The sequence below is a fragment of the Anopheles nili genome, chromosome 3, assembly GCF_943737925.1.
Source record: "Anopheles nili chromosome 3, idAnoNiliSN_F5_01, whole genome shotgun sequence".
Classification (NCBI taxonomy): domain Eukaryota; kingdom Metazoa; phylum Arthropoda; class Insecta; order Diptera; family Culicidae; genus Anopheles; species Anopheles nili.
In genome coordinates this window covers 30344706-30360419 of record NC_071292.1, presented here as the reverse complement: position 1 = coordinate 30360419, position 15714 = coordinate 30344706, and the positions used below count along the sequence as shown (strand labels likewise).

At 44.7% G+C, this 15714-nt stretch overlaps 2 protein-coding genes across 2 annotated transcripts; one reads left to right on the top strand and one right to left on the bottom strand.

The window, feature by feature from the left end:
* The first annotated feature begins 94 nt into the window (after positions 1 to 94).
* On the top strand, positions 95 to 1493 carry LOC128727438 (nuclear pore complex protein Nup98-Nup96-like). Its single transcript, XM_053821354.1, has 2 exons — positions 95 to 171; positions 269 to 1493. Exons 1-2 carry the CDS (start codon positions 95 to 97, stop codon positions 1491 to 1493), a joined length of 1302 nt encoding a protein of 433 aa, XP_053677329.1.
* An 810-nt stretch (positions 1494 to 2303) lies between these two features.
* On the bottom strand, positions 2304 to 3990 carry LOC128727445 (trypsin-2-like). Its single transcript, XM_053821361.1, has 4 exons — positions 3821 to 3990; positions 3077 to 3352; positions 2868 to 2981; positions 2304 to 2782 (listed from the first exon to the last, which is right to left on the bottom strand). The coding sequence occupies exons 1-4, from the start codon at positions 3965 to 3967 to the stop codon at positions 2405 to 2407; spliced, it is 915 nt and encodes a 304-aa protein (XP_053677336.1). The 5' UTR covers positions 3968 to 3990; the 3' UTR covers positions 2304 to 2404.
* Positions 3991 to 15714: the final 11724 nt, after the last annotated feature.

Sequence of the window (15714 nt, the reverse complement as noted above, 5' to 3'; positions counted from 1 at the left end):
CTGGCCGTTTTTAGAAAAATAACATTTCAAAGCGAGAACAAATTGTTCGGATTCCGTCTGTATTACATACATCGATTGAATTTTCTCTAAGAAAATGGTTCTCTGCGTTTATTTCCTGAACAACAATTGCCGTTTCGGCTCAAGGTGTAACAATGAGCACATTGACATAGGGTAACGTACAATCGGTCGTTTCGAGCTACTTAGCTACTGCTACTAATTTTCAGTTTGTAATCTAATGTAAGTTCTCCTCTTCTTCCATATGAAACAGCTCGATAGTCAAAAGCGAAATAGACGTAACGATTAAAGGCAACCAGTGGCCACTGTCCTGTTTCGGTCCCTTCAAGGAGCGCAATTGCATACCCAACTTCATCGACGATCACAGCTTCGAAGAAATCCGCATGATGTACCTCGAAGCGAAAATGCAGAACAACATACCCGCCCATCAGATGCAGCTCGCACAGATGATAAATGATGCGAAAACGAAACTTCAGTGGTTAACCACCATGAACCGGGACATTCTCAGCAGCCTAGTAGAGCTCTACAACCAGCAGGAGAGCAGCGTAAAGGCGCCAAGCGCTCCAATGAATCCGTTCGCCTCGATAGGTACTGGCAACAGCAACGCTTCGAATATCTTTGGTAATGCCAACAGTGGCAATGCGTTCGGTGCCGGATTTGGATCCGCTTCTGCCACAAGCACAACGGCTACTGCCGGTAGTATCTTCGGAGGTGGCTCAATTAGTGGCCAAACAACGCAAAGCAGCGGAAATATCTTCGGCTCGGTTCCTACCACGACCAGCAGTATATTTGCCAAGCCGAACCAACCGCCTGCCGGTGGTAACATTTTTGGAATGAACCAACAACTTGCCATGAACGCGTTTGGTGGTCCAGCGGTAATAGGTGGAAGCATGTTTGGCAGTGTCCAGCAACCGGCAACTCAAAACACTACGGGTATGTTCGGTGCTGTGGCAGCGACTCCGAATTCTTCTGCTGGAGGCAATATCTTCGGAAGCGCTCCACAAAATACCAACACCTTCGGGCAACAGCCAACCAACACAGGCTTTGCCGGAAGCGGCATGTTCGGTAATTCCGCACCAGCCACAGCGCCATCTGTCGGTGGGTTTGGAGCTGCTGTCCCACAGCCCCAGCATGGTGCCGGTATGTTCAACTCCGTCCCGTTCGGAGCTAATCAGTCTAACGCTTCATTTGGGCAGTTCGGTTCGATGATGCAAGCCCCAGCGACTGCCAGCAACCCGCCGTCTCAAAGTTTGTTCGTTCCCGCACCAAGTTCTACCCCCTTCGGCGGTTCGATGGGAACGAACAGCTTCGGAGCGCCAGTCCAGCCAGCTGCCATACCGCAAAGCGTTCCCATATCGGTCACTATGTACAGTGCGATGGAGAACGTGACGCCTGAACAGCTGGCAGCGTTTAATGCCGACAAATTTCAGCTCGGAAGAATACCAACCATTCCACCACCAAAGGAGCTGTGTCACTAAATATTAACCGCTCCGTTCCGAGCGACCAGTGGACTATCAGTAATTTATAGTATAATTTTTACCGAATAAAACATACATACTGTGGATTAGACAGGAAATATTACAATTACTCAAATCTTTGATAACTCCTAGCTCATTGTTATCAATTGATTGGCAATACAAGAGCACGAATTGCTTGTCGTCGGTGCAGTTATCACTCTCTCGGTATCAATAAATTCGTTAGTCATCCACACTTGAATGTACTCTGAGTCAGCCTGAAGATAGACGGGGCTTTAATCCGGATGTGATTGAATCTTGCTTAATCCACCCTCACGCTATTGTGTACATTATGAGCGAATTAAGTCCTTGATTGGCTAGTATTTCCCAACGAATGATATGTACTTGCAAACGGCGCTTATATTTCGCAACGAATGATCTACTTGCGAATAGTGGCGATTGATTTGTCGGCAAACAAACCGATTGTTCCTAATTAAAACACCTCTATCGTTAATGACGGTTAGTTCACGATAAAGTTACATATCGCCATAAAATGTCTTTACAACTTCCGAAAGCTCGATAAGAGGGCACACGTGGGATTCGTAAGGAGTTATCTGAACGATCTAACCGAGTGTAGGGGGCCTGCTTAAGCTTCCTAAGTGTTTTCCACTCATCAGTAAATTGGGGATACAGAAGATAATATTGCTCGGTTGTGTCTCTACTAATCGACTAACAAATATGATTATAAAGGGAAAAAAACGTACGTGGTAGCTTGAAATTGAGCGACGGTTGGTGGAGCAAAAATATAAACCGACTCAAGACGAAAGTTAAATCTTTTGTACGTTTGAGTTTTTATTTTTTAATTCGAAAACATTTCCATAAAAAGCAACATAACAAACTGCCGGCCGGTTTGGAACCGTATCACAGCAAGGTCCTTACGAAGCATTCTGTCGCACACCGCTAAGCCAGAAATACGCAAAGGAAAGAAAGCTGATCAACACCACCGACGGCAGGTTAGCCACGTGGGAGTTGTTTTTCACGATCCAATCACGGTAATACGGGACATCCGCGTACACGCCAGGATACTGCGGCAGGGCACAATCCACACCATACGATACGACTCCAACCAGCACACCGTTGCACACGAGCGGTCCACCAGAATCGCCTTGGCACGCATCCTTGCCGCCATTCATGACACCAGCGCACAGCATACCGTTCACGATCGAACCGGCGTAACTGCCGGCGGCATTACAGGTAGCCTTCGCGATTATCGATATATTCACCGCCATCAGCACATCACTTGACGGTCCATCCTGGGGCATTGGGTAGATTAGACGAAATAGAGACCAAGATAAGCCCACGGCACACGGTGCATTTCGTGAAATCACGCGTACTTACGTAGTACAGACTGCCCCAGCCACTCGTTAGACACTGTGTGCCATTCGGTGGTACTTGAACGGCCAGCGGTATTGGCTGCAGCGAGACGTGATTGCTGGCGACTTCTTTCGCGAGCTTTTAGCGATCGCGATAGATATCGTGCGGAAAACACGGATAAATGGTACAACATTAATCTAAAACACCACCTAAACACGTCGGTGGTAACTTACAATGAAGACGCCTATATCGTTGAGGAAACCATTCGCGTTGTAATTGCTATGAACCACGACTTTCTTCACGTCTGAGACGAACGTTTGGGGGGTTTGGGTGTTGCGATAGATGTTTCCTCCCACGATCCGGAAGTAGCTCGCTGCCCGTGGTCTATCGTTCACGTCCACCATGCAATGGGCGGCGCTTAACACCGTGCCGGCGTTGATCAAGCTTCCACCGCATATGTGACCTCGACCGAACGTGCTTAGATCGGCGGATTTCGATCGAACGGACACCTGAAATGCATTATTTTGGGGGGATGTTTTTATTCGAGTCTCGAGTACCACCTTCCCGCAGGGGTGATTCATTTTTCGTGGTTCGATCACCGGACGGTTCGACCGGATACGAGATAAGAGCGCGATTTGGAGGCTTTTGGCTTCGTCATTTTGTCAGAACAATTTTGGTAGACGTTTGGTTATTTTTTGCCTGGCAGAATGATGTTTTTTTTTTCGAGTCGGGTTATTAGTATTTTAAAGGCTTCCAAAAAGGATTCCAAAATAACCTACAACAATGAGCGATCGCTTGGTATTATACGGCAAGGTACAATATCGCCTCAACCCAAGAGTTTTCACTGCACGCAGGAGTTTTATGGGTTTTGCTTACGAAATGATGCGCGTCATTGGTTTTTTCCCGCACTTACAACAATATGCAAACACTACTCTTATGTCATTTGTGTACTAACGCACTTTCACTTCCACAATTACCTGATGGTACAGCGCCATGTTAGTTGCGGGAAATCCACCGACAATTCGAGGCTCGTCCGCCGAACAAAACGTACGCATCGTGCAGAGTATAACAGCGGAAATCAGCAAAGCTGTCCTAACACTACTAGCAAGGCCGGAGAAAGTCATGATCGCTCTGCGAGGAGTAGTCTTTGTCACAACCGTGTTTGGCCGAATTTTGATGGCAAATGTGCTCAATTAGGCCGTGGCCACCAAGACGTATCTTTTGTGCCAATCGATAGCACCATGTGGAGCTCAGTTGTCTTATCGTTAGCAGTCCTTATCAGACCGGTAGATAGCCTATGGAGGGCGCAGCGATGAGGCTATCCATTTGTGTCAATATTTTACGTCCCACCTATCGATTGCTATCACTAATCGTTCTCCTGCGCGGGTGAATTGCACTGTAAATCACGTAGTATAATTCTGTAGGATCGACGATTCAGTTACGATATCTACAACTAACCGTGTCGAGCCACTTTTGAGTAGCTTGAAACGTATCTAATCGTGTGGCGATGGGAATATCCCTTGAAGCATGGCACTAAAATAGTGATGGTGGTTTCCCGAGGATTCGTTCCAGGAAAGCTTGAGGATCGTACTTTCAGTACCGATAACGAACACCTTGCACAGGAAAGCTGCTTCGTTGTGGTATGTGATGGAACGATAGTGTAAAATCTTACAATAGAATGTTGGTTGGATAAGTGGAAGTGATAAATTTCCTCAAGATCTGCAAAAAGCTGGTGGAACAATTAGAAAGAATTCGAAAGAGCCCTGGTGGCTTGTGCAAAGTGTCGCAGGAATGTCCCTGAAGGGATGCGCAAGCTTCCTGGAGGTCTCGGAAATTATCATTTTAAAATTGTCCGAAAAGGACCTGGAAGCAACGGTTTTATATTCTGCATACTAACGTGGCTTAAGGTAATTTGTAAATTGAGGTAATTTGTAAATTGTAATGAGATGGTTTTGTAAATTGTAATTTAGAAAATAACTGTTTTAATTCTAATCCCAAGATCAGCAAGCTCGGGGTACTTTACTTTACGAATAAAGTATAAGTTAAATGTCATGATTATGAACTTTGTTTTTAAGAATACAAATCGATATTAATCGAGAAATAAATCACCTGTTGTTTAATAATACCGCAATGTATTGGGAATGGAGAAATATATAATGATTTAAATTTGGTTGGAAAGCTGAACGAAATATTTCTTCGTTATTTGAAATCTTGCGCCAACGGACAACATTTTCAAATATTTAAATTAATCAAATCACATGTCCAGTGAAACGCTCAATGTGTTCATTCGTACGAACGCTTTCTCTTTTACTCTAACATACTAAATCTGTATTGGCTTTCACTCACACTTTATGCTCAAGTGAACCAATGAAGGGCCAGAAAGGTTCATCCAAAGCATGCTGAGTTCATTTTGAACCGGATGAAGCATGAAGCAAAAAGAGAGAGAAACGACTGGTAATAGTAGATTTTCTAAGTACCACTGCTACCGTTGTGGTTAGTCGACATTAAACAAAAATTTATTTGAACAAACGCAGAATTCTTCTGTTAATCGCTAAGCAATTACATGTAAGTACAATGTAGAATATGCCTCGTTTGGTTTGATGAACAAATCAACAAGCAGCACAATTCGAACCGGCTAAGGATTTGTAGGGTATTAAAAGTAACTCCATTACGCATAGCATAGTTGTCTCTTCATCAAGATACGGATTTAACGCCATACTGATGAACAATAGAACAACTACTGATAAAAAATAGAAACAATTTTTATATTTGATGCCCTGCAGGTAGCTCAAATTCAAATTGGCAACAGGGTGAACAGGGTCGATTCAATCAAGTGTTATGCATTTCAGCTTTAAACTAGCTGTTAAAAAAAAAAAAACAACGCAATACAGAACGCAGCATGGATGTCGTAAAAATCCATTTTCTCGCTCGTTTCTCCCACCACGAGATCCGCTCGGAAATGGGCGTAGGAGGGACAGCGAGGGGTGTGAAAAATAAAACCCATCCAACAGTTGGATGATTTTCCAAATCACTATCATCAACCGTGGTGCGGGGATAGTTTCTAATTCGAATCAATGATCGAAAAGTCCTCCCCCTCGACCCAAGCAGGGGGTCGTGTCGGCCTCGCGACTGGATGTCGATTCGGTGAAAACTTTCCTTCCAATCAAACCCCACCGGTTCGGTGCTCGCGATGCGTCCTTGCCAGCTCTCCCAACGCCAACCCGACCGGTTTCGGAAACGCTCGAACGCGCAACAGTTTGAAGGAGGCCGGGCTCGGCAGTAATTAATAGATGAGGTAGTGCTTTTTGGCCCCAATTCCGCTGTCAGTGGTACCAGGCCGGGCCCGCTCGATCCCGGCTCGATCAAGCTGTTTTTCTTGCGGGCCATTTCCCATCTAATTCCTGCCCGGTTGGCGTGGTGCGTGTCACGTTTGCGCGTTTGGCTCCGTGCCGGCAACGCGTAAACGGAATTCGGGATGGGGCCACGCTTTGGCGGCGTTGCTTTGGATTGCGATCACATATCGCGATCGTCGATCATCGACCGGACCGTGGGGTTTTTTTTTTCTCTTTCGGATGCGATAATTTCAATTTGCCGGTACCGAGCCCCACGCTGGTGGTGGAGAAAATGGACGCCCCCGGGAGGATGAAACGGCCAGGGAGATAATTGGAAGGTGTGATAGTTAACAAACTGCTGCGAGGGTTGGGCTTGAGGACGCTAACCTGCCTGGCTAGTTCCTGTTTCATCACGGTTAGCGCACGTTGCCGATGGCTAAATAGATAGTCTGCTTCACGGGGTAGTTTTAGTTCACTTATTCGGTAAATAAGGTGAACTGCCATAAGAGACTCTAGTACATCTTCCTACTAGTTCCCTAATAAAGTAATTATGCAAGAAAGTGAGTAGTTGAGGTATATTTTAACTGATATAATTACTGTAGTAAGCTATACTTGATGAAATTTGATAACTACCAAGTGAATTAGAACAGTTAAAATGTGTTATTCAAAAGAATTGGCAAAAATACATGCAATTCTTATAATATATCCTTTTTTTAAACTGATAGTTTTTAAATTCGAATTTTCATCATTTCCGAACATAAATGGTTAATAAAATTGATGACACATTTAATTAAATAACTTTTTTATGCCTCATATTTTATTGACTGATTTAAAAACTTATAGCTTACACATATCGTTTTACTTACAATACATGTATATTGTAAATATTGATAGATTTATGTTTAATAAATTTGTATAAGATAAGTTATACTAAAATTATGTACGAAGGGATGTATGAATGAATACAAAAAATCTGCAAACTAATGATTCTTGATGTTTCTCACTTGTTTTTTTTAATAATATCTTCGCAAAATCAATATGATCTTTGAGTTTAAATAACATTAAAAAAGCCCAATTGAATAGCCAGTTCTGCAATAAATTAAATCCTTGATGCATTTATATTTCTCCCATTTCACATGGCATAAAAGACAGAGACTAGCCTGTTTTTAGTTAATGATTCCGTCTCACGAGCCACAATTCCATCGTCAACACATGCAAAACAACGCTGCTTCTGTTCTGCTGTATCGGTACATGATGTACGACATGTTTTGTTCATTCTAAGTCCCATATTTTAAGCCCATCCTCCCATTGTGATCATTTTATAATGCAACCCGCCTTGATGAAGCGCTTAAAAAAGCCACCAAATGTGACATAAGTAATGAAGACACCGCCTCGCAACGCCATAAAGAAGCCAAATCGAATAAAATCAATTGACAGCGAGAGAAAACCGGCGGTAATACACTCGGACAGGCCACCGGTTGGAGATCCGCCTCGATGGGCCCGAATTATGGCAACCTCGAGGTCGCTTTCCCCAGGACGCCGCCCCAGGTGTCAGGCGGTTCGAATCGGTTCACCTGCTCCGAAGAAAACACCCGGGAGGTCCCACCTGGAAGGCCCCCGAAATGGCCCAACCAACCAGCGAGGGCACGAACCGGAACCTTTTCTCGCTGAGGGCACCGTCGAACACGACTTGGACTCGTCTCGCGACCAGCGGGATGCTCACCGGGCGGGATGATGCGGACAAAATGCGTTTTGCGAAAAGCTCGCAGGATGCTCGATCTCGACGGTGAGATCATGACAAAGTAAGTAACGCACCTTCAGGGGCACCGCCGAGACCCGACCGCTGGCGGTGAGACATCCAACTGTTTGTCACGTTGAATTAATACCCACGGCGTGCGGTGTGATAAATTATGCCCTCCGAAACTCGACGTGTGGTGCGTTTCCATCCACCTGAGTCGAGAGCTCTGAGTCCGCACGGTTCGTCTTACAAGCGTGTCCCAAAACATGGCTACTACAAAATCACCGGTTCGTGCCGCGTCGGGAGCTTCTTTTCCCGGAAAACAGCGAGCCACGTAATCCGGCTTGAGGCCTGATGGGTGAAAAGTTTCCCGTACTCCCGTGGAAAAAGGAAAGAAAAATGAAACGTCGCCCTTTAAGGGGTTGCCACGCAACGCGGTGGGCGACAATTTGTAGACTAACCTTACGCGACGCGGCACTTCCGGAATGGATTCGTCATCCCCGCCGGATATAGGGGTTGCCCGGGGGTGCGTCAGGATCGCGTGCTTAAGGACGGGAAATGAAGATTCGCTTCGATGGCGGTGATGCAACTTTCTCTCACGACCCACTATTGCTACAGGCAAGGGCATAAAAGCATGCGTGCATTATTTGGTAGAATGCCTACTTTCGCTGAATAAAATTTCACCAGCTTCACGACACCGTTTTTAACACTTTTGCCCAACGAACCTATAGTTAAACCCTCGCTTGTAGCATACTTTTTTTTGCTAAGGAAGCGTATTTCGTTGGTTCTAAAGCTACGGCTAGCGGAATAGATGCGGGATGCTTCGCCGGATCCGGCACTTCGAGCACGTTTTGCGGTAGCCGGGATGGGTTATAAATTTGAAACCTTACACTTTTACTGCCGCTGCTGCTGTGGGTCTGATCGCTGATGCTTCCGACACGGTGTTGGCTGCCGTAAAGCGATGCATCATGGTCGGTGCCATCGCGCACAGATCACAACCCCCGGGGGGTGAGAACGAACGCCCCCATGGGTAGCCGTGGCGTACTACCTTGAAATTAACTGATCTGCCCGGCTCGAGCCAGCGATCGTGTGGGGGAGGTGACAAGGAACAGCCACCAGAACTGGTGGTGAGAAGGCTCGCGATCGCTCATAAACGGCGTAATTGAATACTCGAGTGGTGGGCCAAATAAATCGCCTGTCGGTGTTGTCGGTTGGACGGTCAAAATTTTAAATGGTGAAAAAAGAAACGTTTTCTCGTTACGATGGCGAACAGTAATACAATTAGATATTATACAATTTAATGACGCTGGTGATCGCGGGGATCGATGATCCTCAGGCAGTAGGAGGATGAAGCTTACTGTCGCTGTCATAAGGAGGCGAATGTATATTCCAATAAAATGCATTTTGCACCCAAAACCCAACAGGACATTTTCAATAGCACCCGCTAGACCGATTCATCACGTCACGACTGTTAATTAAAACCAGGCTATAGCTGTGGGAGCTTTAACACCCCATTTGTCACCCTAGATGGCCATGAGATCGTAAAACATTAAACAACTCGCACAGGTTCGGGGTTTTTTTCGCGACAACAACGAACCCAGCAACCACTGAGTGGCAGAGTGTCGGGTGAAAAAAAAAATTGTAATCGACAACTTTGAACGCCGATGCGACAAAAGCATATAAAAATTGATGACGGTACCACCCAGTAAGTTGGGCAAAGTAATGAATAATTTCGCCAACAACAAAAAACTGCCATTGGGCGTGTCTTAAATCAATACATCAACGAAACCCGAAAAAAAAACCCCACCAAACTTGCGCTAAAAATGTACATATATTCGCTCGATTTTCAAAGAGTTTTCGCGCGTGAAAAACAACCACCGGGGCTGAAGAATATTTTATTCTTCGCTTACACATTCGACGGCCTAACGCCCGCGTCCTGGGAGGCTCGTAACGCGCGAGGCAGGCCGGCGTGGAACGCGGGGTTTATGCTTTTTTTATTTGCCCTCTGCCGATTTTGTGTGAGTGTTTGTGTGCGTGTGTGTGTGTGCTCACCATACACCCCGCCGTAGAGTTCTTTGTTTTCCGCGCGAGAAAAACAAATCATATAAAGATGTAATAAAACCGATAACATCCGCTATATTAATGGTGTCCGTTTTATTATGAATGAGCTAAATTCAGTAGCATGATCGTGATGGGCTTCTCCGTTCGCGTTTCGCCTTGTTTCACCTTGTCGGGCTGGTCGAGGAGCGAGTAGTGTATATAAGGGGTTTTTGAACGACTGCACGGTGTGTTTTGGAGGCGCATCACCACGCGTTGGCTCGGCAGGGGATGTGATTTTTTGTGCGCCATGGCTGCAGACCTTTAAGGTATGCGTCGAATTATGCACGATTTTTCTTCGCTTTGGTGGACAAAAGTGAACAAGATTAATAGTACAAAGGATGTTATTTGTGTGGCTTATACGACTTATATAAATTTGCTTTAGTAAATTGCCATAACATACAAATTTGTTTTAGTAAATTGTCATAACAACTAATTAAATATCCAACTAAAGGATGCACCATCCTTTTTTTGATGTATGAATTAATCATTATTCCAAGATTAATTTCGGTTGAAAGCAAGTTTCTTTTTATGTTTTTTTCTCTAAGTCAGTTTGAAGGATACTCAAAGGTTTACTTTTATGAACTCTTTGTGCCTCATAGAATGTGTTTGGCGTATTTCGACTAAGCCAAATCTCGAGAATTGGTCGTTCTGTTCATGTGCGAATAACAGTAAGCATTTAAACACCATAAACAAGCTAATCCCCCATCACCATCAAAATTGATGCCAGAACGCATGCGAAATTCTGAGAACCTTTTAATTGCTCATTTGAGCTTTGAGCTTAGCCTCCCAACACAACTTTTCCCCGAACATGAAACAAACGTCCCGCGAAGCCAGAAAAGCGCCGTTTTGACCGGGTTCGACCGGATTCATCCATAGTTCGACGACCACACGAGGTTGCGTTGCACTCGCCCCCTGGCTACTAGTAAGCGGATGTGTGTTTTATGGTCAGTTTTTATTTTCAATTTTTGATATTTCCTTACCGATAGCCCCCGGTGTGCAGAAAAAAAAGACGGAAATCCCAATAAACAACGCAGCTAAGGGAGAAATGGTCAGCGAATGAAATGCCTTTTCGTGACCGATGCAAACGATCGTCAGCGTATCGAGCGATCGCGCTGCGTATTTCGTTACGATCTGAGTATTTTGTTTCAATCAAGTGAAGGAAGTTCTGTAAAGGAGATTTGGCTGCTTAAATATTTTTGCTTAAAAACTCTGCGCTGCCGCCAGAAAGTCGTTGGTCTAAAAAAAAGACACAAAAACACGTTAACGCGATGGATCTTTTGTGACTTTGTGACGTTCTTGCACCCGGGGGGAAACGATGGCCAGCGACCAACGAGCAACAGCCACGTGCCGGGTTGCGTGTCCTGCGTTTAACCAAGCAACAGTTGTTCACAGGAAATTAGTACCTTCTGTTCTGCCCGTGGGGAGCCGCACCCGATGCGACTCGATTGCTCGACTGTCCATGTTGAACCCCATCATTAGGACCCGGGGCACCCGAAATGGCACCGAATGACCTGACCGTTCGTCGGTGGTGTCGACAAATTAAGCACATCCCTTGCCAACGGGGGAAAAAAACCAAACCTCCACCCAGAAGGCAGCTACGGTTGGGCGACAAAAAAAAGGCTGACAAAAAAAGCTAAAATAGCTGCTCCTTCAATGCATGGGGTATCAGTGCTTAAAGTAATTGCTATGTTTTAGAAGAAATGAAGAAACTGTTGAACATTGCCACTTTTCACACCCCAGTTTAATGGTTTGAGTACAGCAGGTCACGCAGCAACGAAGCACGGATGGTTGATCTTGATACTTCGTCTCGTTAATCTTACAGCATTAATGTCCTTTGGCTGCGCTTCGGATGCACATGCTGAAGCTGTGAATGCACATAATAATAATGTACATCTAACTGTATTTGTTAGGAAGGGGTTTTTGTGAATGCTCTTAAAGCTGTTAAATGGATTTTGAACTATTAGCGCATGTAAATGATGATTATAATCTCGAGGTTAATTATTAAGTGGTAATAGATACAGGAGAGGATAAAAACTGATGTAAAAATGTCTTAAAATTGAAAGACAATGAACAAATCTGACATAGTAAGCAAATTAAATCAATCAACAAAGCATATTATAGTTATGCAGTTATTGTGTCACTAGCTTCCTAACTTGATTCTTTTGCATAAACTAATTATAAAATTTCAGCAAGCATTAAAAAGGGCTGTTTTTTTATTTAATTTCATGGTCTTGCTGTTTCAATACATACCGATACTGTATATTTGAATGCCAGGAAGCTAAAATAAATAAAAACTCTAATAAGGGTGTTGCCCAACATTTCTCACGCTTCTTGACATTAAACGATGAGTTTCTTTTGGCTATCAACTCACGATAACATACAGCGCATTACCATTGAAACAAAGTTGCACGAACGGCAGCCCTATTGTAAAAGTGCGTTTCTTTCTCACCCAAAATGCTGCTTCCGAGCTGCCGAGGGAATGCGTTCAAATTGGTGCTCGCAAAATTACCTTCAAATTGCCAGCTCTAATCACCTTTCGTAGCTCTAATCGTTCGCCGCGCATTGTCGACTGTGCTTTCGCAGCAGCAGCGGATAGGACAAACAACCAAAAACGCTCGCTAAACGCAATGCCATTCCGGAGAAACAAAAAACCCCACGAACCCATTCGGTGGGGTGAATTTTCTCACATCACAACGCGGGCACGCTAAACGTCGGTGTAGATTATCGACAATGTTGCAGGCAACTCAACGAAGGCTACCGGCTAACCTCAAGCGCTCTGTGATCGATAAAATGCTCATTTTTACGATCGCTGTTGAGCGATCTGATCGCAGCCGGTATCGAGCGGTGATCCTGAAAGGGCCAGTAAGCTTCTCTGCGGTTGAAGCCGATTCCGGTAGCAGTCACGGTGGCGTGTTAAACTGACGTACGGGACTGGCGGGCAGATTAAAGTGAAATATGATGATTCGATCGATCGGTTTCCGTGGCAGGCTACCGGATGTACGCCGAGTGTCCTGGAGAGAGAGAGAGAGAGAGAAAAAAAAGCCACGCAAATGGTGCATGCGTGCGGCGTCAGCGTTGATGCCTTTGGCGTGAATCTGGAGCAGCATCTGCTCTGGTTTGGGGGGGAGCCATCAGTATCAGCTGGAACCAGACGAACGTCTTTTAGCACACGTTCCCTCCGGAAGACTCGTGCACGATCCTCGGAACCATCTGTGATGTAGTTCGTGGAAGTGGCGCCGCGTGTCCGTTCCTTTTGGGGCCATTTGGATGCAACCTGCTTCGGTGTGGTTCTTAGGCGTCTCATCTGGCGTTTCTGGTAATGATGAGAATCACACTCATTAGCTGCGAAAGGAAACGCGCTGGGCGTCGGTGGCGTAATCCCGCTGCACTTGGCGGGATTCGTTCAAGGGCACTATGCGCTCATGGGGCTGGGGTTAGTTTTTTGTTTTGTTTGGGCGGCAAATCGGCAGGACCTAGCAAAAGCCGGTAGCATATGATTGATTTAATTTCGGCCGTGTTCGTGACCGCACAATGATAGACATTTGCTCAACAATTGCAGGCGGTTTTCACGAGAACGTTATTAGCAGGAGCAGGGTTTAGATGGTTTAGATGGCTTAAAAACGCAACGAAAAACGTGAGCTATGTAACGATGCAGTGCAACAATATGGTTTATGGGTGCGTTGTGGCAAAACGTGGCGAAGGTACAGCTGCAGAAACATGTTATCTGTTATTTTTTCTCACCGAAAATTATCTTTACTCTGGAGGTTTTGGAAGATAGCTGCTAACTAAGCAATTGTTTTAGATCGTAGTCAAACAGGGCCAAAAAAGGGTATTCGAAATGATTGTCCTTTTGCATTTTTTAAGCATGTTTTTAGAGAAAAAATTTTGAAGATAATTTGATGATTGGAATTACGGAATTATCAACTAGAAAAATTAACTGAGTCTGCCCGGGATAAGGCTCTAAGCGACTGTTGGAAGGCAATGCCTTTCAGTCTAGAAACAAGTATTCAAATCTCAATACCGCCTGGCCGTCCTTAAATAAATTATAATAATAATTACGAAATTAAATTAAATACTTTTCAAACGATTAAATACATCTGTATATAATTTTTGTTTTTTATCGAAAAAAAAAATAACTCTTTTTTTTTCGACGTGTTTGATTTTCATTAGGGCAGAGCATTATGCTCCATTTCTGTGAAATCTATGATTTAGAAGAGACACGAAAATCAGCAGAAAATCTTAAATTTATTTTACAGTTGTATTGCCATAATCTGTTGAGAAGTGTACAAGGGATCCTTCTTATTTTATCCCTTGAAAATTCTCAGTTCCCCCCAATTCAAATTCCCGGCCTCCACTAATCAGTGGTTCTACAAACAGACACACACACACATACCTTGAATGCAATGCCTGCGAAACAATTTTCTGACAACAGACATGGAATCCATCGACGGCAAAGGGCCAAGAAACCTGCGCCCTTTTGCCATTGAGAGCTATGGGGCTCATCATCATCAGAATCTTCATCGCCTGCTTCGATGTGACGTCTTCATTAGCGTTAGCGGTGGTATGTTGATGAGCGACGGCAAACGAGCGGGAACAAACTCCAACTATGCTCGAAAATCGATTGAGAACGGTGTGTTGGGAGTGTTGAACAGAAAAAAAAAAAAAGAACTGCCCCAACCAGCCCTTCGGAGACTCGACGCGCTTTTTCGGTAGCGGCCATTATAGCGACAGAAGCGCTAGGATCGGTGGGAGGCGAAACAAAAATCCGAAACGTTACGCTCTAATGATGCTAGCAATTAAGCAAACGCGAGCGTTAATTGCAATTAACATTTCATTGCGGCCGTTGACGTGATGCGCAGCGACGAGCTTTTTTTTCTTCTCCACTCCCTATTTTTGCTTTCTCAGCTTCCGCGACATCCTTATCGAAAGACAAGGATTCTAGGCACGCGGCCACAGATAAATAGGATGCTTCGCTTTTGCGAACCCGGAAAAAGGGGCTTCTGTTTGTTTGTTGATGAATGTACGAGAAAAGAAAAACATGCACTTTTAAATAGTTGCGATTAAAATATCAATAGTAAAGGTGTTGAGAACCATTGAGCGGAGATTCGCATCGACCTCGGGACTCATTATGATCCTCGTAACGAGTCGTATTTAGCTTTCCAATGAAAAAAGGTGTTGATGGGTGTCATTTGTAAAGGCACGGTTAAGGAAATGGAGAAACCATCGCGTGTGTGTGTAAAGATTTATTCAAATACGTTAATGGTGTCCGATCTGTCGAACTTTCAAGCGAGAGCTTTTATCATCACCCTGCCTGTTACGAGCGACATTTTAAAAAGCGCCGCTTTGTGCCAAACTTTTGTGCATACTTTTGATTTGTACGTTTCAAATGAGACACAATCTGTTGGGCATCGTTTGTGCGTGTACCGTTTATCACTTAAGCTCCACCGTGCGTTGTTAGTCCCGCGCGTTTGGGGGAAAGATTTATCATTAGCGCGTTGATTTGTGAACCTTCCGCCAACGAAACGAGTTTACGCCCTAAAAATAAAGCAAATCCCAAACTACCGCCCTTACTCATCTTGGCACCGGCATTAATCGGGCACCTTCTTGGTCACAGCTCCACATTTCCAAGCTGCCCGATGCGATCGGGGGATGACAAATGTGAGAAATTTGTCGCATACCTTTAGCCGCCGCGATCGTCGCG